The sequence below is a fragment of the Octodon degus genome, unplaced genomic scaffold (assembly GCF_000260255.1).
Source record: "Octodon degus isolate 3935 unplaced genomic scaffold, OctDeg1.0 scaffold00100, whole genome shotgun sequence".
Lineage (NCBI taxonomy): Eukaryota > Metazoa > Chordata > Mammalia > Rodentia > Octodontidae > Octodon > Octodon degus.
In genome coordinates, this window is record NW_004524676.1 from 1,073,488 (window position 1) to 1,098,648 (window position 25,161).

The following is a 25,161-nucleotide window of genomic DNA, read 5'->3' on the forward strand; positions in this document are numbered from 1 at the left end:
CTGTTGGGCGGGCGCGCTCTCTCTCTCTCTCTCTCTCTCTCTCTCTCTCTCTCTCTCTCTCTCTCTCTCTCTCTCTCTGGTTTTGCCTGTCCTGATGCCCTGTTTTTGGACCATATGTCAGCTAACTTCTCACTTATTTCAAATCAGATGGCTCAACCACCTTTGCAGAACCCAGTCTTTTCTTGCTAAGACCATTTCTTTGTTAGTGCATCAATCTCAGAAATTTTCTCTGATTGTTCAGTTGCAGAAGAGCCAAATCAATGTGGGCTACATGCTGTATAGATGAAAAAATAGTGTCCATATTCCTAGGAACACCCTACCCCCTCATTCTGTTTAATGAGCCCTTTGGAAAAAAAAGCCTCTTTCTCTATAGCATCCTTAAATCAAATTATAATCCTGCCTGAAACACTTCTGCATATAAATTTCAAACTAATCCTGACCCTAACCCTAAATCCATAACATGTGGGTATTTTATATCACCTGTTTCCATCAAATTTGCTGCCAACCATACTTACCATTATTTTTGTCACGAAAACCAACTTCTTTATTCTCCTCTAACAAAAACACTCCCATCTTCTCCTGGCCAAGAAAGGTTGAGTCTACACCAGTAAGTAAGTGGACACTCTTAACAGAAGTCTTCTCTACTGCCAGTCTTTCATAAAACAAGCAAAAATTATATGCTAAACTAAATCTAAGTTTGAGAGAGAGGGGTATGAGGAAAGGAGAAAATGTAGAGGTAAGTAGAATTATATGGCTATGGAACCATGAAATACCAAACCTCTTACTGTTAGTTTAGAAACCAGAAACAATATGGAACTCTTGCTAACTAATTTTTTGTTGACTCACTACAGAATTTCCCTATAGGGTTTCATTTAGATAGACTTCTAATATTATTTTTTTTTCATAGCCATGACTGAAAAATAGCAGAACAAAGCAACTGCCAGAAAATCTTAATTAATCTGTTCTTTCTTCTGTTGTGAAAGGCATAATTTATAAATGGTGACCTTTTGCTAGGGTAACACTAGGTTGATGAACTTCAAGCGAAGTGAAAGAAAGAGTGTTTAGTATTAACAGTGCTTACATTTTCTGAGCGATCATGTGGACTTGTGGAGCCTTTAAAGGTCACAGACTTCTTTACTTTGAGAGATATTAAATAGCTTATGAAAATAGAGGTCAGCTGCACAGTGACTGGGAGAAAAGAGCATCCCCCAATAGAGAAGTAAGATGTTTGAGATTACAGTGACTGTCCTTTTACAAGTTTATATGGACTCTCATGGAGCAAAGACTGAAATTTGCATATAAATGCTATCATTGTAAGTAAATAGATGTCCTGCCCATAGAATCAACAGCTATTGATCTTACTGGATAAATGCTAATATTGTCTGCATATGCTACACATTGCAATAAAACCTAATGACTCACCACCTAAATTACTCTTCAATAATTTTTGTTTCTGCAGAAATTATCATATAGTCCAGACTGGTCAAAAACAATCTTACCATATGGGAACACAAAAGAAATCATTATTTGTTTAAAAAAAAAAAAACTCACTTTTTAAAAATCTATTTTTGCTTTGAAGGTCACTAAATAAATAAGTATCCTGAACCCCAAGATTAGATTAACACATAGACAAGATATTCAGCCCCTGGGAAAAATAGGTTAGTGGCGTCTAGTACTTATTGACACAGTGTATGAAGCAGCAGCAGCAAGAGTGACTGGAAGAAGTCCTGGCCGTGAGATTTCCCTTTACCTTCTTGCATAGTTAAAGGTTTCCTCAACACCAGCAGCATTTATTTATTTCACACTGCCACTGTTGAAAGTGGTCCCTGTGGGAACAGGGTACACACTGACACAGCTCCAACAGATGTTAAATGGATGGTAATAGCTTATGACTTTTTCTTTGCAGACAGAGAAGGGCAATGTGAATCTTCAAGAGTGGATCTTCATTAACTTGGAGGGACATTATTGAGTAAAGACTGGGACAAAGGACATGTCTTACCTATTGTATAGATTCTTAGTAATCTTGCCTACACTTGACCATCTCCAGTGATCGGGAATTTGCAAATACTGATAGTCATCAGGAACAGTGGGGAAGAGGACAGCTTCCCCAGCAAGAGCTAGATGTAGGTTGTGCTTTTCCGTTCTAGGCTCTGTTGTATCCTTTGGTGACTGTACCTTCAGGGAAGCCTGCAGCAGCACAGCTATCTGTCATCTAGCAGGAGCTCCAAAATAAGGATGTCCATAGGTATCACAGGTTCACGTATCCCATATGCCCAAGCAAATACACCAAGATCATGTCTATGAAAATTCAGTGGCAACTTTTCAAATTTAGCCCATGAAGATAATAATCAAAGAGCAAAAGCACAGAGTTCAGATGTCCAATGCAAGCGTCTCACGAGTGATTCAGGACCTGAACTGGGACATATTTTATAGTTGTGGAAATTTAATTGCTCATCTTTTGAAGGCACATTAACTCTTTCAGGGGCCGTTGAGTAAATTAGCTCCTCTGCTTCATTAAACCTGTCTCCACATGAAGTGCCGATTTCCACCTGGCATTGTGTCATTTACCCCAAGATGCCCCCCGCTTGTGCTGAGCACGCACAGACTCTTTATCTACTCAGGGGTAGAGAATGTGCTCATGTGAATGTCAGCAATTGTTCTTCGACTGCAACTCAGTGATTTCCTTCCCCTCTTTTGAGGCACCAGGGATATCTTATGGGCTTGCTAGTGCATAGCAGCTACCAGTGCTTCACCACGGAGTGGGTAGTACAGTTAGCTGTCCCCGAGTGGCATAATTTCCAGAGTGTAGGGCATGGCATTGTGCTACCAATTATATCTTCATATTTGCAAAAGCCAACACTCTTAACTCATTTAGGGTGGGAGTCATAAAACTATTTCAGGATTCTCTAGTTCTTTACTAAAGCACAACTTTCACTGAAGTTTGAGTTATCCAGATCTATTTTAATGGAATGAATTAATGACTATTTGATAGCCATCTTTGTTGTCCCTAAGAAAAAGAAAAAAAAAAAAAAAGTGTGCCACTGCTTTGGTTGCTGCACAGGACGGGAAACATTCCTGGCCCTTAGCACACACGTGTGGGAGGGTCCCCTCAAAGGAATAATGTGTTTCCCTCTCCTAAATGCCGAGGACAGAGGCAAACTTCCCCCTTTTCCCAGTAGTGTGCTGAGCTACCTGGGAGAGTCATGCCTTGGGATGAATTGAAACAGCGAAGGATCCAGAGACTCCAGGCTGTCAGAGGTGCTAGGAACAGGGCTGGCTTGGGGTGCCATGTGTCAGCTGGGAGCTTGTTAGAAGGACAGTTCTGACTCAGAAACTCGGAGTCAGGGCCAGGGGTCCTGCACGTCTAACCAGCTGACACAGCCGGCCCACGCAGCACATTGCGACTGAGACAAAATAGGCCGCAGCACGTGTGAACCATCACACAGCCTTGCAGGAAAGGCTGATGAACGCAAAGGAAATCTGACACTATGGTTTCAAAGTAGAACTTCAGGCAAGGAAGACTAAGATAAAATATTTAAAATATCACCAAGATATTAGGCGCTCACTTTTAAAAAGGATATGCTTGAGCCGGGCATGCCTGTCATCTCAGTGTTCTAGGGGGCTGAGGCAAGAGAATCACAGGTTGGAGTCAAGACTGAGCAATTTAGTGAGACCCTATCTCAAAGATTACAAACAGTACGAGCAAGATAGCTCAGTGTGATGGCCTTGGGTTCGAGTCCCAGTACTGGGGCAGAGGAGGAGACATACTTGACATTTCTACCCATCTGAAGAGCTTGGTGGTCATCTTCTGTTGCTGACGTGCCATTTAAACTTCGAGCTCAAATTTGAATTAGCAGTAATTCTGATGGTGTTTTGTTAATCGACTCCAGGTAGTTCATAAAGATACAAAAGTAATTGTTTTTCTAATCTCTTTCCCTTCCTCATGTTGGCAAAGAGTTCAATAAATGTCAGGGTTAAATATTCCTTCACCGAAGTCTTATCTGAGCCGGTTGAAATATTCCCTCTGCAGCTCTGTATAATCTGTCACCACGGCCTCCCCGTGCTTCCCTCTGAGACCAGCAATGTCCTCCTCCTTCCGCAGGTGAACGGGAAGGATCTCTCCAAGGCCACCCATGAGGAGGCAGTGGAGGCTTTTCGGAACGCCAAGGAGCCCATCGTGGTGCAGGTGTTGAGGCGGACGCCGCTCCGCAGGGCCTCCTATGGGACGGTACCGGACGTGCAGCTCAGGAACGCCAGCACGCAGACGGACATCACCTTCGAGCACATCATGGCCCTGGCCAAGCTCCGGCCGCCCACGCCGCCCGTGCCGGACATCTGTCCACTTCTGCTCTCAGACAGGTATTTCTCTGTCATTTGCCCCGACACCCTCTTTGTCATCGTTCTCCCTTTAGAGTAGGTGTTGGAAAGAACGAGTCTCCCTAGCACGTGAGCAATTAGGGACAAGGGCTCTCGCGCTGCTTGCAGAACCTCTCCAAGGAGATTTGGCCCAATTAGCCCTCTGGCCTCACTGCCCGCACGCTCCTGGGCCCACGAGGCTGCTTCACCACCAGAATCACACCTGCTGAGAAGCAGCAGAAAACTGGCTCTGATTAGCTTGTCCTCCTGTCCCAGACCTTGTTGGCCCTGGGCTGCTTATGAGAGCTGGTCAGGGAGATCGATTTTGGCACCAAGGCTGCCAAGCCCTTATTAAAACTCAGGTAGATGTGACAAGTTGGCACCGTGTTCTCCTCTGTGGGTCACCTTTCTCTCTCTCCCTTGCTTTTCCCTTCTTTAAAAGAGAAACTAGGAAATTAATTCAATAAAGGTACAATTCTCCAAAGAAACCAATTACCCAATATATTGAGATATAAACAAATGGCCCGGGCTGTCAGAGAGTAAATTGAATGCTATAAAATAAGGAACAATTAAAGCAATATTTGCTGCTGTTTTTACCTAGTGTGAAAGCAGTTCTATTTTACTTCAAGTAATCTTGTTTGCACAGTTTGGGAAGTATATTTTGCCTGGTTTGTTTTGTTCTATGAGATTTTTAAGTAAACAGTCAAACACTACTGAGAATTTGGTTTCTAAGAGCAGCAGTATCTTTTGATCTCATTTTCATTGTCTTCTCAAAGCCATTCTGCATAAAACAGAAATGATCATGCCACTTCCTTGCCTTTTGGGGGCCTCTGTAATTCCGTTTATCGGGTCGCAGGTGTGCAAGAGCATCACATGGAACCCTGAAAAGCCCTGGCAGTTCCTGCATCCTGCCTTGGGCCAGTTAATAGGAATGTTGGCCAAGGGGTCAAGGCGACAGAGTTTTCGGCAACCTCCTTAGGCAATTCTAAAGTGTAGCCAGGTTTGAAAACCAGCTTCTGAGACTTCAACTTCCAGGAAGGTAGAGGCACTGGTTGCATACCTGTTAGCTGGATTATTTGTTCCTTACACACGGAAGAGCCTTTTGTGTTGACAGGAGAGCTAGGTGCTGGGCGTAAGACTGCGAGTGAGAATAAAGCCTCTGCCTCCTGGAGTTCGTGGGAAGGGAGCTAAGCAACAGCACACAAACCAATGCATAGTCTTCATTAGTACACTTCACTTAGCACCCACCCAGTGAATACTTGCCTAAATGATCCTGTGTTGGTACCTTAGCGCGGTTCAGGTAATATTCCATGTGTTTTACATTAATTGCCTCATTTACTCCTCACAACTCCCTGGAGAGGAAGCACGCTGTGTTCCTACCATCCTCGTGTCACAGGTGAGGAGACACGTGCTAAGTAACTTGGCCAGAATCCCATAGCAAGAAAGTGATGGGGGTGGCCTTGAAGCCGAGAGGCGCGACCCACCGCTGGGCTGCTTTCTTATGAGTCCCAAAGCTCCAGAAAATGACCTGCGGCTGTAGTTGGCCAGGCCCACCCTTTGCACTCCCAGCTTCCTGATTTCCCTTTGAATTACTGCACCATCCTAACATTGCCACTGTCGTTCTTTCCCCAGTGAATAAGGGGCAAGAACATCCACATATTTCCAGTATGTGGCGTACAGACTGGCATCTGTGTGGCTCTCAGTCAGTGTTTTTCAAGTGGGTATGGAGTTCCTTAGAGCATAGCTCCCTTCTTGCTGACCAACGACAAGTGAAACATGTCAACTGCCCCTAAAGAGTGAGCACTGGTGTGCCCCTGGCCTGGCTCTTTTTGCAGAGTCAAACTCGATCCCAGAAGGAGGGTGGACCTGGTAGACCAGCTAGCCTGATGCTGCCTCTCCTGCTTTTGACATTTTGGCTCACATTGCTTAACCTTACCTAAAACCAACAGCCACAGACTGTAGTCAGCCATTCTGTCTGTCCATCTATCTGTCTGTGTCTCTGTCTCTGTCTCTGTCTCTGTCTCTGTTTGTCTGTCTGTGTCTATCTGTCTCTGTCTATTTGTCTTTCTGTCTCTGTCTCTCTCCATCTCTGTCTCTCTCTGTGTCTGTCTCTCTGTCTCTCTCTGTCTCTCTCTCTGTGTCTGTCTGTCTGTCTGTCTGTCTCTCTCCCTCTCTCTCTCTCTCTCTCTCTCCAGTAAGAGAACGAGAAACTCCAGTTTTTAATAACCTCCACAGTGATATGGCTTATGGACATGCCTGCCACCAACTTCTTTATTTGTACTTAGGATTTTTCACTAACTTTTATAGATATGGGATTATGTCTTTTACTGTTGTTAAACTATGCTTACCTTTCCTATATTATATGTACTGATCCAAAGATCACTTAAGTTATTTTACATATTTCCTAAAAGTTAAAGTATGGCTGAAATCCATACCCAGTTTCCCCTCCCTTGCTTTGCTTAGTGTATTCTATCACTGGGAATTTCCTGGAATTTTTGCAGCCTGTAGGAGTTTCCAGTGCTGGTTCTACTGCATCTACATATCCTGAATTAAACAAGTTCCCCCCCCCCTTCGGTACCAGGGATCAAACTCAAGACCTTGTGCTTGATAGGCAGGTATTTATGCTGCTGAGCTATCTCCCTGACCCTTCATATCCTGAATTAAAGAGGGGAAGTAAGAATTGTGAGCAAAATGGGTAAAGGGATTTTTCTTTTCATTTATGTATTTGGTACAGGGTCTTACTACCCAGCTCTGACTAGTAATGATCCTCCTGTTTTTAGCCTCGCCAGTGATGGGATTACAGGCTTGCACCACCTTGCCTGGTCTCAGTAGCTGTTTCAGTAGGCCCCAAGGGCAGGTGGCAAGGCATGAGAGACCCTGGTTCCTGCGCTTGCCAGAGTAGGCACTTAGTCCACTGAGCTATCTCGCTGGCCTGAAGGGATCTTAAGGAATGAAGCAGGGGATAATGTGCATATACTTCACAGTTTGAAAAGTATGGGTCTCAGGAACTGATGTTTCAAAACTGATTGGGTGGTGAGTTTTGGAACTGGTTGTACTTTGCTCCAAAACAGGTCCCTCTGGAAGACTGCAGTGTCAAATGCCACCTATTCCAGGGAATAGAAGAGGCCAGAGGGTACCAATGGACTCAGACTATCAAAGACTTTACATCAGTCCTTCCCAGAATGCAACTCGGACCATGGCCCTTCCTCTCAGTATTTTCCCAGAAAGAGCAAATTGGTGGACTTCATGGAGAAGAGAGAGAAGCAATTTGTTCTTTCTTAACTCTTTTGTCTATTTAAGGCCTAGAGACTTTAGATCACTTCTTCCAGAGCAGAGAAAACTAGAGGGAAATTATAAAATCAGTTTTAATCTTGGAAAACAATGCTTTAGAGCCATTCCTATCATGTTGCTTTCTGGTTCCCTACAGTTGCCATTCTCTTCATCCGGGGGAGCACGAACTTTATGAAGACAATGAGTACCTTTCCAGCCTGCCTGCAGATGCAGACAGAACAGAGGACTTCGAATATGAGGTAAGATGCCTTCCCCAGAGCCTCCTGGCTTGGGGAGTTTTGCATAACAAAGGAGCCAATTTGTTACTGAAAGAAATACCTTGTCTCTTGTCTGTCTGGAAAGGACCTTTTGTATAGTATTTGTTTTAGCTATTTGTCTCCACTATTTTAAGTGAACTGGAAAATATTTTTATAAGCTTGAGAATAATTTGTTCACATTTTTGCTGCTTTGGATAGATTATTTTTCAGGGGCCATATTTTTCTTGTTTTTAATATATGCCAGTTTGTAGGCTGAGTTTGGACAGGAACTTATTTTTAAAAGTAAGATTATGTTTGTTATTTTTCATTCATTGCACAGTACTGTGATTTTAATTGATAAAGTGCATTTTATCACATTGAGTTATATTGGTCAGATTCCGTATGTGACTTGGGAAGGTAACCTCATGTGCAGTTTCATGGAGATGTTAGACATCGAGATGACCTCCTTCCCTTCATTGTAAAACTGTTTAGCTATGACAGGATATAATTCTAGAGTTCACAGGGGACCGTGCAACATTTCAAAGAGCCCATCTAATTATTCAAAAGCTCTCACAAAAGTTAAAGGATTTATCCTAATATCTCCCCACCTTGCACAGTCTACAGATCTTTGAAAGGTTTCATCCTACTCTGACATTTGGAAATAAAATAGATGGAGGAAGCAGGAGGCGTCGGTAAACAGCCAGCCAGCCCGTGATTACCTGCCCTTTTAATGCCTCCGATGGCGACTTACAAGTTCAGCAAAGCGTTCTTTTCTACTTACAACCGGGAAATCCTGCAACGGCTTCCCTTAGGAGGATCTGAAATCAAATAAGGCCAATTCAATGAAGCACACCGAAAGCAAATAGACATTTATTTAAAATCTTCCCCCAGCAAAAGTCATTGCTGGCGGTTATAGAAATCACTATTTCTGGTCACCAGAATGTGAAAGGAGCTTGTAGGGATGCCTCGTATCTGAGTAGATGGTTTTATCATTATTATCATTTGGGTTCGTGTTTTAACTCCCTTTCCTCATTAAGTTGATTGAAAAGTTCTAAATCTACTCAAGTACTGGCATGTGCTGGAATATCCATTCAATTTTATCTCTTCATGCAACATCAATTAAGTCACTTATCCAGATTATTCAGGAGTAAACTGTTTTTAGTTTCAGTTAATGAACAGTTTGGATCTGGGGAACAGAATTATCGAGCTCACTCTAGCTTTTCCTTTAGTTCGTGCCCTAATGCTTTATTTGAATAAGTCCACGTTCCTAGGGAAGGGACTTGTTAAGGCTCAGCAGGTTAACAGGAAAAATCCTTTCAATACCCAGCAGAGCAACAAAATATTATAATACATGCAGATCACCTTATAATTCTGTACAGTTTACTGTAATTGCACCAATCCTGTTTTGACCAATGTCAATCCTTAGTAGATGCCAAAATTCAGATGATGGAGGTGTAAATGCAGAGACAAGCTCTCTGAGGCTATAATCTCAGCTAATCATAGCATCACAGTCATTAATTTGCTGTCAGCTGTGAGTTTTGTTGCCAAAGGCACCTTTCTGAGTGATTGAAATAAAGAACATTCCTATAGAAATGTACATAAGGAAGGACTCACTCTGACAGTTCTGCATCCTAAAACAATGCCTATCAGAGCATCAGAGTGGTTAAAGGTAGGGTGTGCAGATGTGAGGGAAAGCTCTGAGCGTGATCTACCAAATTGAAGGGCCAGTAAAGAGCCAACCCATGCATGATCCGTTTGTTGTAGTTTCCTCACATGCAGGCAGTTACAAAATCTGGTTGGTTCCTTTGCCATCACCAGACGGCTGGAGACGCCGCTGTAAGTGGGTTGATCTACAAACACTAATTGTGTCTTTTTATTGCACAAAATTTGCATTGTGTGGAGAAGAAGCAGGCTGATGGAGAGTTTCTGGACTAGCTAAGATGGGCTGCCATGGTGGAAACTTTATTATAACCCTCTAGTCCTAGGGTGGCAGAGATGAGTACCTGGACAGCTTTCTGTCCCTTACAGCACATTACCTAAAACCAAGACTTAGTAGCCAGAGACAGCGTCTGCTTAGGAAGAGATTCTTCTTCTGCCTCTAGCCAAGCATAAACACACACACCAAGTGAGTAGTCAAGGTGGAGAGATGACTCTTCTCATCAGCTTTCATTCATTACACCACTAAAGTACTGAGTGGCTTGATAAACTTTTGCCCCAAGGAGTGCAACTTCTGGGGGAAAGAAATACACGATGAACAATTAAAGTTCTACTGGAGTCAATGGTGGTAAGTGCAAAAAGAGGCCAGCAAGAGTGAGCAGTGGAGAAGCGAGATTGATGGTGTGGGACACGCTGGGGCAGGTCTTACAAATGGCGGTCAAAGGTGTCTTCTCTCAGGGGAAAGGTGAGGCAAGTGAGAGGTGGACTCATGCAGAAGAGTCCTTCCAGGGAGAAAAGAGAGCAGCAGAGAGGAGCCGAAGAGCAGCAGGACGCACAAGCAGTGAGGAGGAGAGGACAGCGTGCCCCAGCAGCAGGCCTGGCCAGGGTGGGAAGGGCCTGCGCAGAAGGGCCTCAGCATGGAGAGCTGCCAGCGCAGAGAAGGGCCGCATCCTGACGTCCTTCAGGTTCACCCTGCTTCTGGGACAAGCTGGACAACAGGGCAGCAAGGGCTGTCACAGGGAGCCAAGGTCCAAGGAGGAGGAAGAGGCTCCAACCTGGGCAGTGGCCAGGGATGGGCTAAGACAGGCTGGAAGGACAGCATCCAGCCCCAGCCCAGGGACTCCTCCTGAACCGTTTCCATTTCTCACCTCATGGCTGGAAGACAGCTCACACTATGGTGATTGTTCTGACTTTTCGGAAGCAAAATATCACAGAGCAGAGTGAAACATAACTCCTAGCACTCCCTGCAACTGTCATTGCAATGCACTCGTTAGAAGATAACTCAGTGTCTACCAACTGCATTTCTGGACTTGCTAAAATGTGAATCCTGCAACCACATAGGCACCTTTTTAAAGACCTGCTTATGCCTGACTCAGTGATCCACAGCTGATCCGCTTATCTTGTGAATACATATTTACGGACAGTTAGGGTGTGGATTACTGACCTGATAGACCAAAACAAATCTGACTGTCTTGTGAATATGTATTTAGAGATATTTCGATATGCAGATTATTATATCAATAGGGTAACTACTCCCTTAGAGCCGTGATGGACAGCAAAGTTCTGTTGAGAAATATTAGCATCCATGTGTCAACGTAATGGTGACACTGGTGTGTTACGGACCTCTATGAAATTTTAATGACACCCATATCTCACCATGACCTATTGCCACTTTTCCTAAGAAAAATATTTGACTGGGCTTACAATTTCCCCAAAGTGCTACAAAAAATCTCAGAGGACCAGTCTGCATTAAAAGACTCACAGCTGGAAATTTATTCTCTTTAAAAAATGACAGAACTTGTTCTCTAATTAAAAATGATGAATGGATTTAATTTTATTTTTCAAAGAAAAAATTGAAAGTATCAAACTTTAAACAATGCACCCATCCTAAGAGTCAGGGTGCTCGCCGCCATTGGATAGCAGCAAACATTAAGCTTTTCTTCTTTATTTTCAACTTTGTTCATTTTTTTTTTCCTAGAGCCAGCTAAAGGTTGAAATAAATCATAAATAGCCCTTAGCAAGTCAGAAGCAGAGCTCAAATTCAAGCTGCACCAGAAATAATTTAAAGAGAAAGGCTTTGAGAAATATAGAGCTCTTTCACCTACCTCTAATAAAGACGTGTCTGCCACTGCCTGAGTGCAAGGAGAAGGCAGAATCTCTTTGCAGCATTCGTCATGGGCTCAAACTCTCAGAAGTCAGTGCTGATGGAAGTGGTAGAAGCCAGGGACTGCAAAATTTTAGTAGTATGAACACCACGTTAGTCAAGACCAGGATATAATTTAAGCAGCATTCTGAACTTTCAAGCTTTCATCAGATACGCTTCTTGGAATCATTTGTACGTCCCCCTTTTCAGTCTGAAGTCCTATATGAAAGTGTCTCAAGTACGTACCTTTCATGTATGTATTATCATAAAAGTAAAACCAAAGGAGTTTTGCGTTTTGTTGGCACTGGTGCTCAAGGTGGCAAGGACGGACAAGTGTATGCCAGAATCCATACACACGGTAACCGAAAGCCAAGCGCTGGGGCCAGTGATAGTAACTAAGAATGCGCATTTGGCAGAATATCAATGAGCCTCCTCTTGGCAGGGCTTATGCAGAGTATAAACCAACCCTTGTGCTGTTGCTATTTTGCAAAATATATTTCCTGAAGCTGACTCTCTACGAATATACCCAGGACATTAGTGAGAATTAAAGTATATAATTCCTAGGGCCAGCCAGATAGCTCAGTGGACTAAAGCACCTGCTTAGGCAGAGCACAGCATCTGGGGTTCGATCCCTGGTGTGCCATGCCGGCCCTACCTGTGGGTGTGCTGAGATAGCGGTTAAGACAGGTCGTAGTGGCGCACACCTGTAATCCCAGCACTTGGGAGGCTAAAAACAGGAGAATCACTATGAGTCCAATCTATGTGGTGAGACCCTGTAGACCCTGTACTAAATACATTAAAAATAAATAAAGTATATAATTTCTTTCTTACTCAGTTCAAGAAAAGACAATTATGACTTGGAGTTTCACTAAACACATTAAAAAACCAAGATGAGTCCAGTCATTTATTTTTGGACAACTTCATGATGAATCATGAAGGCAGCACAGAGAAAAAAGCTCCCTAGTATGCATGTGTAGGGTCACAGGGATCTTACTCTTTCATGGCTCTGAGGGGGCACACACTTCCCTGCTTATCGATGTACCACATCACCCTTTTTGGAGTGGGTGCTCAACATATTCAATGAAGGGGTAAATGACAATTTCCACAGCTGCCATCTGGACCAGTTGTGTCCCTTCCCTCTGGCTGTACAAGGAAATTGGAGAAGAACTTAGGGCCACCATGGGGCACAGTAAATGCCCCTCATTTTCCTGCAGGGGTTCTTTGAGTTAAAGATCTCAGTACCAGTTCCATTTTTAATTGTGTGAACTTGTACTAAAGATGGAGCCCCAAATGGCAGAGGGTAGTAAGTAATAAGTTACACAGCTATTGGTCTCCATAGATGAAAGTTTAGCAGCCATCACTGTATAAAATCATAGAATCTCATACTTCGTACAAAATTGCTATGCTCCCTAATTCACCCTTCCTGCGCCTTCCTCAAAGGGTCACACAGCATATGTGGGAAACACTAAAATAAACAGGGACCTGGGGGCCCGTGCAGTCCGTGCTTATGGATGAGCTCTGAGGTTCACAGGGGCTAGCCTAGCAAAGGGTTAGGAAAACAAGGGTGAAAGGAACAGGTTTGGGTATGAAACCTAATTGATGATGAGTTTGTATGTTACGTATGACTGTGGTTGATAGTAGGCAAAATAGTGTGTGCAATAGGGAAAGGTATAATATTCAGGAAATTTTAGTTCATAGAAGCTTTGACTTTCACCAGTCTCTTTCCTTCTGATTGTTCGTCACATTTTGTGATTATTAATAAAATATCTAAAATAATTTTAAACCACTCACTACTGGGGCAATAAAATCATCCATTTAAAAAGAAACACCTTAATAAGTGTCATTCTTTGGGGAAATGTACCGAATGGAAAACTGAACTAGATGAAGCGTGAATATTTTTATGACTTGAACATTAAAGAAGAGATTCTGTCTGTGTGGACTTGGTTTGTGGAAAGGCCTGTTAATAACAGTTTTCTCAATGAGGTCGTTCTGCAGAGGAGACAAACCCAAGAGTTAGTTGTTCTACGCTTCCGGCATTCTGTGACACCTTTCTCCTTCCTGTCACAGCCACCTCTCCTTTCAACAGTGCCCTAACTCTGGGCGAGGTCCAGGGAGGTGTGGCTGGCGTGTGGTGGAGCCTTGGCCCCTGTGTCTCTGAGGTCATCCCTTCTCACTGCCTGGGTGCACTTCCCATTGCGGCAGCTCTCCCCCTCTCGGTCACCTTCTAGAGTCTGAGCCTTGAGTGAACTCCAGACTCCTTTGCCTGGCATTGGGGCTGCTTTGTGCCCTTAATCACTCTGCCTTTCTGGGCACCTTGAGGTCTGACTCCATGGCTTGATCTTCAGATTATGCCCCCAGATTACACCATTTTTGAACTTGTATTTCTCTCTATATAGATTGCCCCTCTTAAGGGAAGTGACCGCTTCTAAATATCTTTCCTCAGGCTGGAGAGATAGCTTGGCAGTCTAAGAACCTGCATGGCAAGCTAAAGGAGCGGGGTCTGATCCCTGGTACTGCATGCTGTGCTCACCACCAAATCCAGCCGTGGTGGATCATGCCTGTAATCCCAGCACTGGGGAGGCTGAAACGAGAGGACCACTAGAGTTGGAACTGTGTAGCAATACCCTGTATGTATAAATAAATAAATAAATAAATAACCTACTTGACCTCACCAGGGGAACCCAGTACATTGGCCGGCACACAGTGGGTATTCAGCAGCGTTGCTGTGATGGTCAATGCACTACTGACTGATGCTTTCACAAGTATCCTGAAAAGAACTGTAAAGTGTTAAACTAGGAAAAGGAGAAGAAAGCTGATGGGGAATAGTGGTAATTTGAGATAAAAATGGGAAAGCCTTTGTTTTTTCCACAATACCTCCACTAACCTAGTAATTAGAGTAAACAGACTTAAGCATTTACATGTGCCTTGCTATGAAAGAAAAAAAATTGAGATTTGGGAGTTATCAATTTGGCAAGGAAGATATGTATGTTTCACTCCAAACTTATAAGCTGATAAAGCTTCATAAAGAGGTATTCTCGTTTATATAAGAAAAAAATGGCCAGGGCTTGGTTCTGTTAGGATAACCATGCATGCTGGTTTGGCCTAAACAGTCCTGGCTTGTGTTTTAATGTAATTATAAGTAGAACTTCTTTTACATGAAAAAATACCTTAACTGGACAGTATATCGTATTACTGTCTTAATTTTTATATTTGTTAGTCTTTAATCAAGGCTAGTATGTAATCCAATATGCTATGCAGCAGTGATTCTGAATTTCTTAATTTGAATGAGCATGTTTACTAATTGAATTATTTCACTGGATGTGAAATTTGACTTAATGGGAGAAAGTGCTCCTTACAAGGTGACTGAAAAGGAAGAAACAAAATGCCCCACGTCTGGACACAGTCATCAAAGCTATTGTAATTCTTTCAGATTTATTACAGAAAGGCATGAGATTAGTTTTGCTATTAATTTGCACATGTAATTTTGTAAAACAAATATGAAGCAACTCTTTCAGCTCACTGATTATGACAACAGCAAACCTTATTTCCTAAGAAAACAATGAAATGCAAATTGAACCTTCCAAGTTAGTTATTAAGCAAGGTTACCTTGGGTTTATTTCTTTTACAAAGAATCCAGGCCTAAAGTGAAAATCCCTCCTACCACAAATCAAAATGCTGACATTCAATTTTTATTTGAAGATACTCACGATACACATTCAGAGGATTTCCTTGCATTACTTAGAGAAGTCTGTGAAAGGTTGTGTTTAAGGTGAATGTTTGCATACCACATAATACTTACCCACTGACTTCTCTGCCTTCAAAGAAATGTTTGCAGAGGGGTTGAGAACTGAAGGCTGCCTTTTCTGCTATAAAGCAGATTTCATTCCAGAATGCCATTGTTGCTTTCTGAGGCAGTGTAATTTAGTGGCAGGAAACCAACAAGGAGTTAGGCCCCAGTGCTAGCCCTTCTCTAGGGCGGGCCACTCAAGCTTTACATCTCAGCACCTGTGCATGTGAAGGCCAGGAGCACAACCAGTGTGCGGTACAGACCACTCGTCAGCAGACCCTCATTCAGGACAACTCCTGTGAGCACGGGGAGACGTGTGTGTAGCAAATCCTTAAAGACTTTTTACAGGCAATGTAACGTTTCTAACACATCAACCCATGTGTTTTTATAGCAAGAGTACACAAGCCCTCACACGGCACACGCTGGTCTGTCTCCAGTACCATATTGTACCGATGTCTAACAAGCAGCACATCTCTCCAGCAGTTTTCTCTAACTTTAGCTCTAGTGTTAAACACTAGAACAGAACAGGCTAATTCGTACATATCTGGTAGTTTGAAATGGCGGATACAATCTGTAGGAAATAGAAAACAAATGCAGTTGTTTGAATGCAGCATTTAATTTTTTAAGTTAGAAAAGCACAAAAACAAACTTTGTCTAGATTTTCTCCACCATATTATTATGTCTCCAACATGAATATTGGTGTCCTCTAAGGTGGTCTGTTTTTCATCAGGGTGACGGTGCTTCCTCTTTAAGAATATAAGCTATCAGCAGTGTCCTGGGTGGTAGTGATGTGTTCAAGACATTGATGTCCACTGTGTATTAAGTAACAAAATATCATATAGTGTACTACAGACAGATATGAACAATATCAATGGTGTGCTATGAGCCAAGTATTATGGTAAATCCAGGCTACGCTTTGGAGGTGCCTCATAAATGACTTAAGTACTATTGTCTGCCACTGTGCCAGCTGACATAGCCGCAGCATTTAGAGTGCCTTTCCTTTTCTATCTGCTTTGCCTTTCCAAGTAAAAGCACCATTTTGCCACTTGGTTACATTTTTTTCAGATTTATGCATGAATTTTGGATGCATTGCAGAATAAATTCCAGGAAAATTGTTGTATCAGTGCACATAATTATTAAGATTTCAGAAATGTGTATTGACAAATTGTCTTCTAATAACAGTATTGTTTCCAAATAACAGTACCATGGGTAACATATAAGAGTAGTCTCATTAATATGCAGCAGCTTTATTTCCTTTATTGTCTTATGATTTTTATTTTACTTTTTTTTTTTGTGTGTGTGGTACTGGGGATTGAACTCAGGGCCTTGCACTTGCCAGGCAAGTGCTTATTCTACTGAGCTATCTCCCTGGCCCCAAAATTTTTATTTTAGATCAATTATAAGATGGGAGGAAGGATGGGGACATATTGCACAGCGGGAACTAGGCTCCAGCTACAAAGGAGATTGGTATTTTGTTGCACTGAATAGAAAGACTGTAGATAATGCTGAACACTGGATGTGTTCAAACAGCTGCAAGAAAGGATTTTGAATGCTTTCACCACAAAGAAATTATAAAGGTTTGAGCAGATGAACAGGCTCATCTTGATTTAAACATTATATAATATATGCATGTGTTGAACCATTACATGGCACCCCCAAAATATGTGCAATTTTTAGGTACCGAAATATTTAAAAAACCCAACTCTTAAGACACTCAGGTTAAATGGTCAGCCTGTTGGAATGGCGCAGCCCCGTCAGTTCATCACCAGGCTTAGCACTGCAGTGCATTTTCAGGACACACCCACTCCTCCATCAGGTGTGTCTGCAGCTAGTGGGCCACAGCAGAAGGCTGGCAAAACCACGAGACAAGCGGAAAACACTCAGAGCTCCAAAATGTAAAGATATTTCAAATGAAATCAGGAAGAGTCCCTGGTTAGGCGTGTTTCCCGCATCCGCCCGCCCTTCTGTCCTGCCGCGTCGTATAGCCCCTTCACCAGGCAGCTCTAAGAGTGACCACACATGAGCATTTGCTCTGCTGCTAGATTCCTGACTGCGAGATTTAGAGACCAGCCCTGATGCTTAAGGCAAGCCTGGCTTCTAGGAAGGAGGCCCGGGCCAGAGGGCTCAGGGAAGTCCCTCCTGCCCCTTTCCTCGAGGGCCAGGGAAGCGGCTCACTTCAGCCTAAACACCTTGACGAGCCACCCCACCCTTATTCAGTGGCAGCAGGCTCCTCAGTCCTCTCGTGCTCTGTCCCTGCCTGTCGCCTCCCATGCAGTGTGTGTCACTGTGTCTCTCCCCTGCTGAAAACTCTTCCAGCCGTGCTTAGCTCCTGGCAGTGCTGCCGGGTGCTCTGTCGGAGAGGAGTGGGCAGGACTGCAGGACCCTCACACACCTGCAGCGAAGGCACGTGTAGGCTTGGCGGTTCGTTTGCCAATGTGGTGTGAAATTTTATTTTGCCTCTTAGCAACTGCATTATAATTTAATACAGAAATAACAGTTAACTGTTCGCCCATAACTCAGTTCTATCGCTATCCCACTACCAGTCCCACAAATGGATAATGTAGGAAGATGCATCATGTTTAAGCTAAGCCTGCTAAGGATTTTTAAAAATTCATTCATTTGTTTGATACAGGGTCTCGCTACACAGTCCAGCATTGCAACAACCCTCCCGTCGCAGCCTCCCCAGCACTGGGATTACAGGCGTGTGACACATACCCGGTTTTGGGGCCAGCACAGCGTGCAGTACCAGGGATCAAACTCTGGTCCTTGCGCTTGCCAGGCACTTCGAGCACCGAGCTATCTGCCCAGCCCAAGCTACACTTTTAGAATCCCCTAACATCCCACTTTGGAAAACCAAGAAATATTCATCATGTCCAGGCTTCCCATGCCCATTTCCCACTAATCCAGAGTGCTTTGCTGTGCTGTGCTCCTGCCTTCCAAACTACTCCCAACTCCCCCAGCCCGCTGCCACGAAACCCTGGGTTGCCTTTTTTTTTTTTTTCTTTACTGGAAATAGCCTTTATTTCTTTTCTTGTTTTAAGGTATGTAGTACAGTATCTACAGGGTCTCATTGCACAGATCTATCTTGGAGTGATCCTTCTGTTTTCAGCCTCCCAAGTGCTCGGATTATAGGCATGTGCCACTACCCCCAGTCTCAATTTCCTTCTCAGCACACTCTGGGGGCGGGGCTGGCACAGCAGGCTGGGAACTGAACCCTGCATCTGCCTAAGCAGGCACTTTAATCCACTGAGCTATCTGGCCGGCCTTTAGAAATAGCCTTTATTTCTTTTCTCTGCTTTGTTCCCATCCCCTGTCTCTCGAGCCCACCTTGCATACAGTGGATGGAGTAATATGAACACAAAAATCCTTATAAGGCATAGCTTAAACATGACGCATCATACCAGAGTATCCATTTGTGGAATTGGGGGCAGGATGAGGACAGAATTGAGTTATATTATGGGGAACATTTAACTATAACTTCTGCGTATAATAATGTAGTTGCTAAGAGGTAAATTGTCTGAACTCCGAGATGTCTGACAAACGCAAGCCATTGCACAGTTTTCACTTAAAGGAGTGAGGATCGAGTGCATTGCTCCTGAGGTGCGCCTCACACCAGCAGGAGTCTTGGGTTCTAGCTTCTGCCCCCTCCTGCCCACGTCCAGCATGATCATTGTTCATTCTCAGTTCCACTCATCACAAAAGTCTCTGGCCGTGTTCTGCACCCAGGAACCTTGGCTTGTGCTGAGCTCCCTTCCGAACACGAGGCACATGACAGCCATCAAAGCGAGGACTAGGCTCCTGTGTACCGCGGACTCCGGAGTTCAAGGCATGATTCTTTCAGGGGACTGAGAGCTGAAAATCCTTAGCGGTGCTCATACTTTTTCAGAGTTGTTTTGTTCTTCAAACTAACTATTAGAGAAGCTACAAGCAAATGTGTTCTGGTTGAAATTAGAGAGTGTTATTTACTATTCTAGTAAGCATGTCAAAAATCTGATGCCTGTGCTCATCCATTCACAAGCCCTTGACTCCGCATCTTTATCAGCTAGTAGGGGGCTTGGAATGTGGTGGTGGAGTAAACAAATCTTTGAGTCCATTTTAACGTTAGACAAAGATGTCAAAAATAATAATTATGTTTACAGATGAAGCACTGGACAGTAATATTTTGAAGTACAGCAACAAGTAATCTATGCCTAGTCACCCTAAGTGGAGTAGATTAGGAAATGTCAAGATGAATGGCACAAAGCTGATAATGACTTTTGTTGAACAGAGGAATGACAATTCCCCAGATGATCAGATTTTAAGTGACCATATTTCATTACTTTGAAAAGGGCACTTAGGACAATGCATTGTATTTGGTCTTCATGCAAGTTATTATAGAAGCTACTATTTTGGAAACCCAACTGAATTGTAAATTAGAGCTGTATGGCAGAAATGTTCACCAACCACAGTTAAAATTGACCAGTCGCTCAAATGCCTTTTTGCCCCTGCTTTCATTTTATTGTTTTCACCCTCAAATAGGGTAAAATATTCCCTTTTCACATTTCTATTTGTTTTACAGTAGTGAAATGTTAGCTAAATCTGAAATGTTTTTCCCTTGTTCTGCAAAACACATTAAAACCGTTTGTTCTCTTTCCTTTCCTGGGAAGATCAGAGTTTTTTCAAGCTGTAGATTCAGCCCAAGAGACAGTGAAGGATTCTATAGGAAGCAGTGTCCAAAGAGGAATGTGATTTAGAAAGCTTGTTTGAAAAGAAAAGAAAGCATGTACTCTTAAAAGGAGAACCATGAAACCAATGGAGCTCTCCTTTCAAACATAAAAGGATTACCAGCAGTCAGGGCATAATAAAGGATAGTGCAGATTGAACTGTAAGATAAAAATGGAGGAACACATTGTGCAGAGAGAACAATGAAATGGTGTTTAAACAGATGAAGATTCAAATAAAGAGAACTTTGACCTAGTAAAACACAAGTCCTAAGAAGACTGCAGATTAGAGAAGCACAGCTGAGTTGCTTGACAGGAAAATGAAGCCCATGAAGGTTAAAGAACCTCCTGCACACCTTGTGAGCTCCAGATGCTGAATGAAAACTTACTCTCTTTCTTAATAAGGAGATGTTGAAATTGCAAAGCTAGTGACGCTTCTTGTTACTTTTTCTTTATTTCAGTTCCTCTTTGGCAAGTAATGACGCACATAGTCTTGTAGAGCACATAAATGTTCAGGCTACATAATATTTCACCTTCCTTTGGTAAGCAAACTCTAGTTAATACATCCTACAAAGTGCAGTTGCCTGTGAATTATCCTACAGGAGAGGTTCTGACACTCCCCCATAGCTACTGGGGTGGGCAGTTCCTTTCTGAGATGTTTGTGTATAACCAGAGGATGCGCTGACAGCTGTCGGGTCTTTTTTTATTTTTTCAATACTGGAGATCGAACTTAGGACCTTGCACTTGCTAGGCAGGCGTCTATGCTACTGAGCTATCTCCCCAGCCCTGTCGGGTCTTTGTGAAGCCAGGAAGTTGATGATCCTTAAAGAACATTTTCCTTCCTTTGACTTGTACAGTGATACCTGCCAAATCAATTCACTTAGGAGTCCTCTTCAGCACAATCATAAATAAACTTTAAGCACTTGTGAACAATTGTGTTGAGAAATGGAGAGGAAAACTGGCTGCCTACACAGATACACCTCTGCTTTCAGCAATAAGGATTTAATGTTTTTCTATCCTATATTCCCAGAAATCAATAAAATCTCTTGTACCAAAGTGAAAGCTGAGGGAGCTCCACAGTCCTTCTCTCTTTCCAATAGCCAGGTGGTCAGGCCATCAGAGTTTCCATTCCTCACTGTATTCTCTGCTTACTTGGGGGGCTACGGTGTCCAAACGAGTCCATCTTTGTCCACCTTAAAGTAAACAATTTTTTTCAAGTAATGCAATCTATTTTTTGTGATTTTTGGACATAAGTTTATGTGAGGTCAGCAGATAATAAAAGGCAGTAAGTGAATGAAACAAGGTTCACAAACTTAGGTGAGAACTTTTAGACCAGTTTAGGCATTCACCAGATTGGACTATTTTTTAAACACTGAAAATAAGACTTTTTTGCCGCAAGAAACCAAAACAACGTATTAAAACTAGTTTCTAGGATTGCCCACAATTTTTTTTTAAAACATGCTGCCAATTGATTTTTGTGAGTGGGCAGAAAGGGGCCTTCTCACAGAACTATGTCCCTGGCCCATTCATTTATGGAGACTGGCCCCAGGGTCTTTACTATATTCCTACGCTTCTTTTTTGGGGAGTGGGGGGCAGGGTCTTGCCAAGTTGCCCAGGCAGGGCCCAAACTGTTCACCTTTCTGTGTCAGCTTCCACACTTCCCAGCTACACAAAGGCAAATGCCACTAAATCCACCTTTTAACTTCTCCTTAATGTTGTATTTTCTTTGGTAAATCTATTCAAAATGCTGTATTTCATTTTAGGACTTCACTCATGTCTTAGCCCTAAATTGATGGTTGAGATACATTACTCTGAACCCTCGTGCACTGCTGGCAAATGATACAAGAAGCCTGTTGTGACACACGTGCCACAGGCTCACCACCACTGCGGTAATGAGCTTCCCTTTAACATGTCTAACTATCCTTTCACTAAGTGGCCATGCTCAAAGATCTGCTGGAAAGGAACCACAGTATGGCCCAGTTCACACAAGGGCCTAGCTCTGATCCCCCAGTGCTGAAAAGAAAAAGGTTAAAAGAGAGAAAGATCAAAAGAATAAACATGAATTAAACACCAATAAAGACTTCCTCACTTCTGCTGTAGTGTAGCAGTTTATCATCTAGCCTCAAGTAATACAATCTTGTGCAATAAAATAGAGCATAGAGCCGGGGAGATGGCTCAGTGGAATAAGTGCTTCCCTGGCAAGCGCAAGGGTCTGAGTTCAATCCCCAGCTCTGCCAAAAAATTAATTAATTAATTAAAAATTGGGCATAGGAAAAGTAAACAAACTTCCAAAGAGTTAGCTCGTATAGGTGCAGCACATGGGAGTATTCCAAAATATTCACCAATGAGTAACATTTCACTATCTTATTCTCCCAGGGAGACATTCATTTAAGCAATAAGTGCCAACCTAGCCATTTTGTGCCTACACAAATTCTATTCTTTGTGTTTGTCAAAAGCAGAGCAAGCTATAGGTTTTCTTAGGGACTTCCTTCAGATGTGAAGAAATTGCTTTAAAGAAATTGTTTTTATGGTCACTATCTGCTACTTTTCATTATACTCTTGACTGCATGCATAAAATGACCACAAAATACAGGCTTCCTTAATGTAATAACTCACGATGATCAATATATGATTGATATTATATCTGTTGTATAAAAAAGATTCCCGAAGACTTTTTAACTCAAAAATTACTGAAGGCCTATTCCAACAACATAAATCAATTTCCTTTAGGACTTCCCTAACTCCCTGTTTATTATCCTTTAGGTATGACTTTTCCATTAATATACAAAACAATCCCCCAAAAGTTTAATGCAAATAAATGAAATATCTGAGTCCTTCTAATTGGAACAGTTACATTTAAATTCATTTAGAATCAGCAGTAAACTGGCTCAAATTGGATTCACTGCTTAGTACTTGAATGACTAAGTCTCATCTATGGAAGAAGGTGACATTAATGATGTATCTCTTAATATTCACGTATGTGAGCACATGTAGTGTGGTGGCTAACACATGCCCAAGACATGTATGCAGTTCTCACGCACCCTGAGAGTTCCGGGCAGAAGAGACGGAAGTCTGCGTCGGGGTCAAAGTAGCCCCTTTCTCCTGTTCAGCTGCGCCTATTTCCTGTCGTTGCTCATTCCTCTCAGGGATGTGTTCATTGTGTGTCCACTGAATAACTTTTATTGTATTGCTAAATGAAAATGAAAAGTACACATTTTCTTTTTGTCATAAAGTAGAGCCAGGACTTGGCGAAGTAGCAGCAGTAGAAAATGAAACACAGAAGTGAATCTGAAGAACACATTTAAGAGGCACAATGGCAAAGATTTGGTACTATTTGGAACATGAAGAATCAGAAAAGTCCGTCCAGAATATCAGGTGTTCTAATAAACATAAATTACTAAAAGTTAAAAATAAATTATCCAACTCCAATATCTACTACAATACTTGGTAAATACTGTACTGGAGTGTTTTGCTGCCTTTGAAATTTTGTACACACATTGCCAGTGGAAACTCATCGCGCTTCCTTGTTTCACACCACCATCCTCATGCTGTGGAAGATTTAGCCTTGCCCCGGTGGGCTCCGAGTCTTTCTCCATGCAAAGGAAGATCACAGCATTCCCAAAATATGGGATTTGGTTGGTGTGCAGCTGCCCAACTTTTCACTTGTTGAGCACACTAAGTTTTTCTTTCAGACCCAAAGATTTGGAAATGCCTTCTGCTTCTCTGTGACACCCTGATGCTTTCCTTCCAGCGGGCTAAAGACCATAAATACTTTCTGAGCACTGGGCTATTTCAGACTCTATGCTGGGCATGGAGAAGCCGACACCAGACAAGGCAGTGTCCTCAGAGGAGGTGCGTGCAGAGCAGAGGAGGCGGCAGGAAGGCTCGTGCAATCACACCACTGTGCGGTGTTCACGATGACACAGTGCGGCAGGGGTGCAGAGAAGCGAGAGGCCACTCCTCGGGGTGCCCAGAGAGAGAGCAGGAGACACCCAAACAGAACTTGAACTTTGAACAGGATGACACTTGAGAGCAGAGTGAATGCAGGGGCAAGCTGAGGGCCTGAGGAGCGCAGCAGCGTCTGGGGATGGCAAATCGTCTCATCTAAACGGACAGCTGTGTCATAAAAAGTGGAAAAAGAAAACCCATGCGGTGAGGCAGAAAAGGGCCACAGGAGCCCCCGGGAAAGGCTTTCATGTCATCATGGGAAACTTGGATTTCATACGCAGGTAACGAGAAGATATCTCAGAGAGTCATTCAGACTGAACTCCAGATGGACCCATGTTGCTGGAAAGTGAAGACTAAGCTGGAAGAGAAAAGCCCAAAAAGGAGAGGCACGGCGGGATTCATTTTCAGAGCAGGTGTGGTATGCAAAGGACTGGAGCTGCAGTGTTGGAAATGAGAAGGGACTGATTCAAACAAGCAAACAGGTAGCTCTTAAAACTAAGCCCAAGTCATTTAGGCGGCGTGTTAGCTTTCCCCGTGCGACGAGTGCTCATGAGCCGGATCTTACAGCCAGCTGCTGACCAAAGTCGTCCTGACAAACATCACATTCAGTGTGATTTGTCTCCCTCGATAAATGTTCCCGGGAGTCAGGACCATCGTGACTGTCACGTGCCAAATTACTAACGGGGACAACAGAGGGAAATGCGGTTGGGTTTGTAAAGATACAGCTGCGAACACTTCCGCCCGTGGAGCTCCAGAAAGGTCTGTTTCGTGCTAGGATTTACCTGTTTCCACTCAAATAGCCCCAACCACACCACCCCACCCGCCCAATACACGGAGGCTGTGCTTAGCTACTTGAGAGATTCATCCCAGGCTAGTCTCCAGTGGGGAGAAGACTGAAGAGGCTCCTTTCACCACGTTGCCCTCATAACTGAAGACTTTCGGTAGCTTAAAGGGGATGACATGGACTGGGCCAATTCTCTAGAGGCATTTAGCAAATGAGGTAGTAAATTCTGTGAGACACAGAGACTCAGGCGATGACAGGAA

At 43.1% G+C, this 25,161-nt stretch overlaps 1 protein-coding gene across 1 annotated transcript in view; it reads left to right on the forward strand.

Annotated features, from left to right (window-relative positions):
• Positions 1 to 25,161, forward strand: part of Pdzrn4 (PDZ domain containing ring finger 4) — a 424,382-nt gene that overhangs the window by 345,318 nt on the left and 53,903 nt on the right. The window contains exons 5-6 of the mRNA XM_023723546.1: positions 4,103 to 4,359; positions 7,784 to 7,886. Coding sequence (XP_023579314.1) covers positions 4,103 to 4,359; positions 7,784 to 7,886 — 360 coding nt within the window. The remainder of the gene's footprint in view (positions 1 to 4,102; positions 4,360 to 7,783; positions 7,887 to 25,161) is intronic.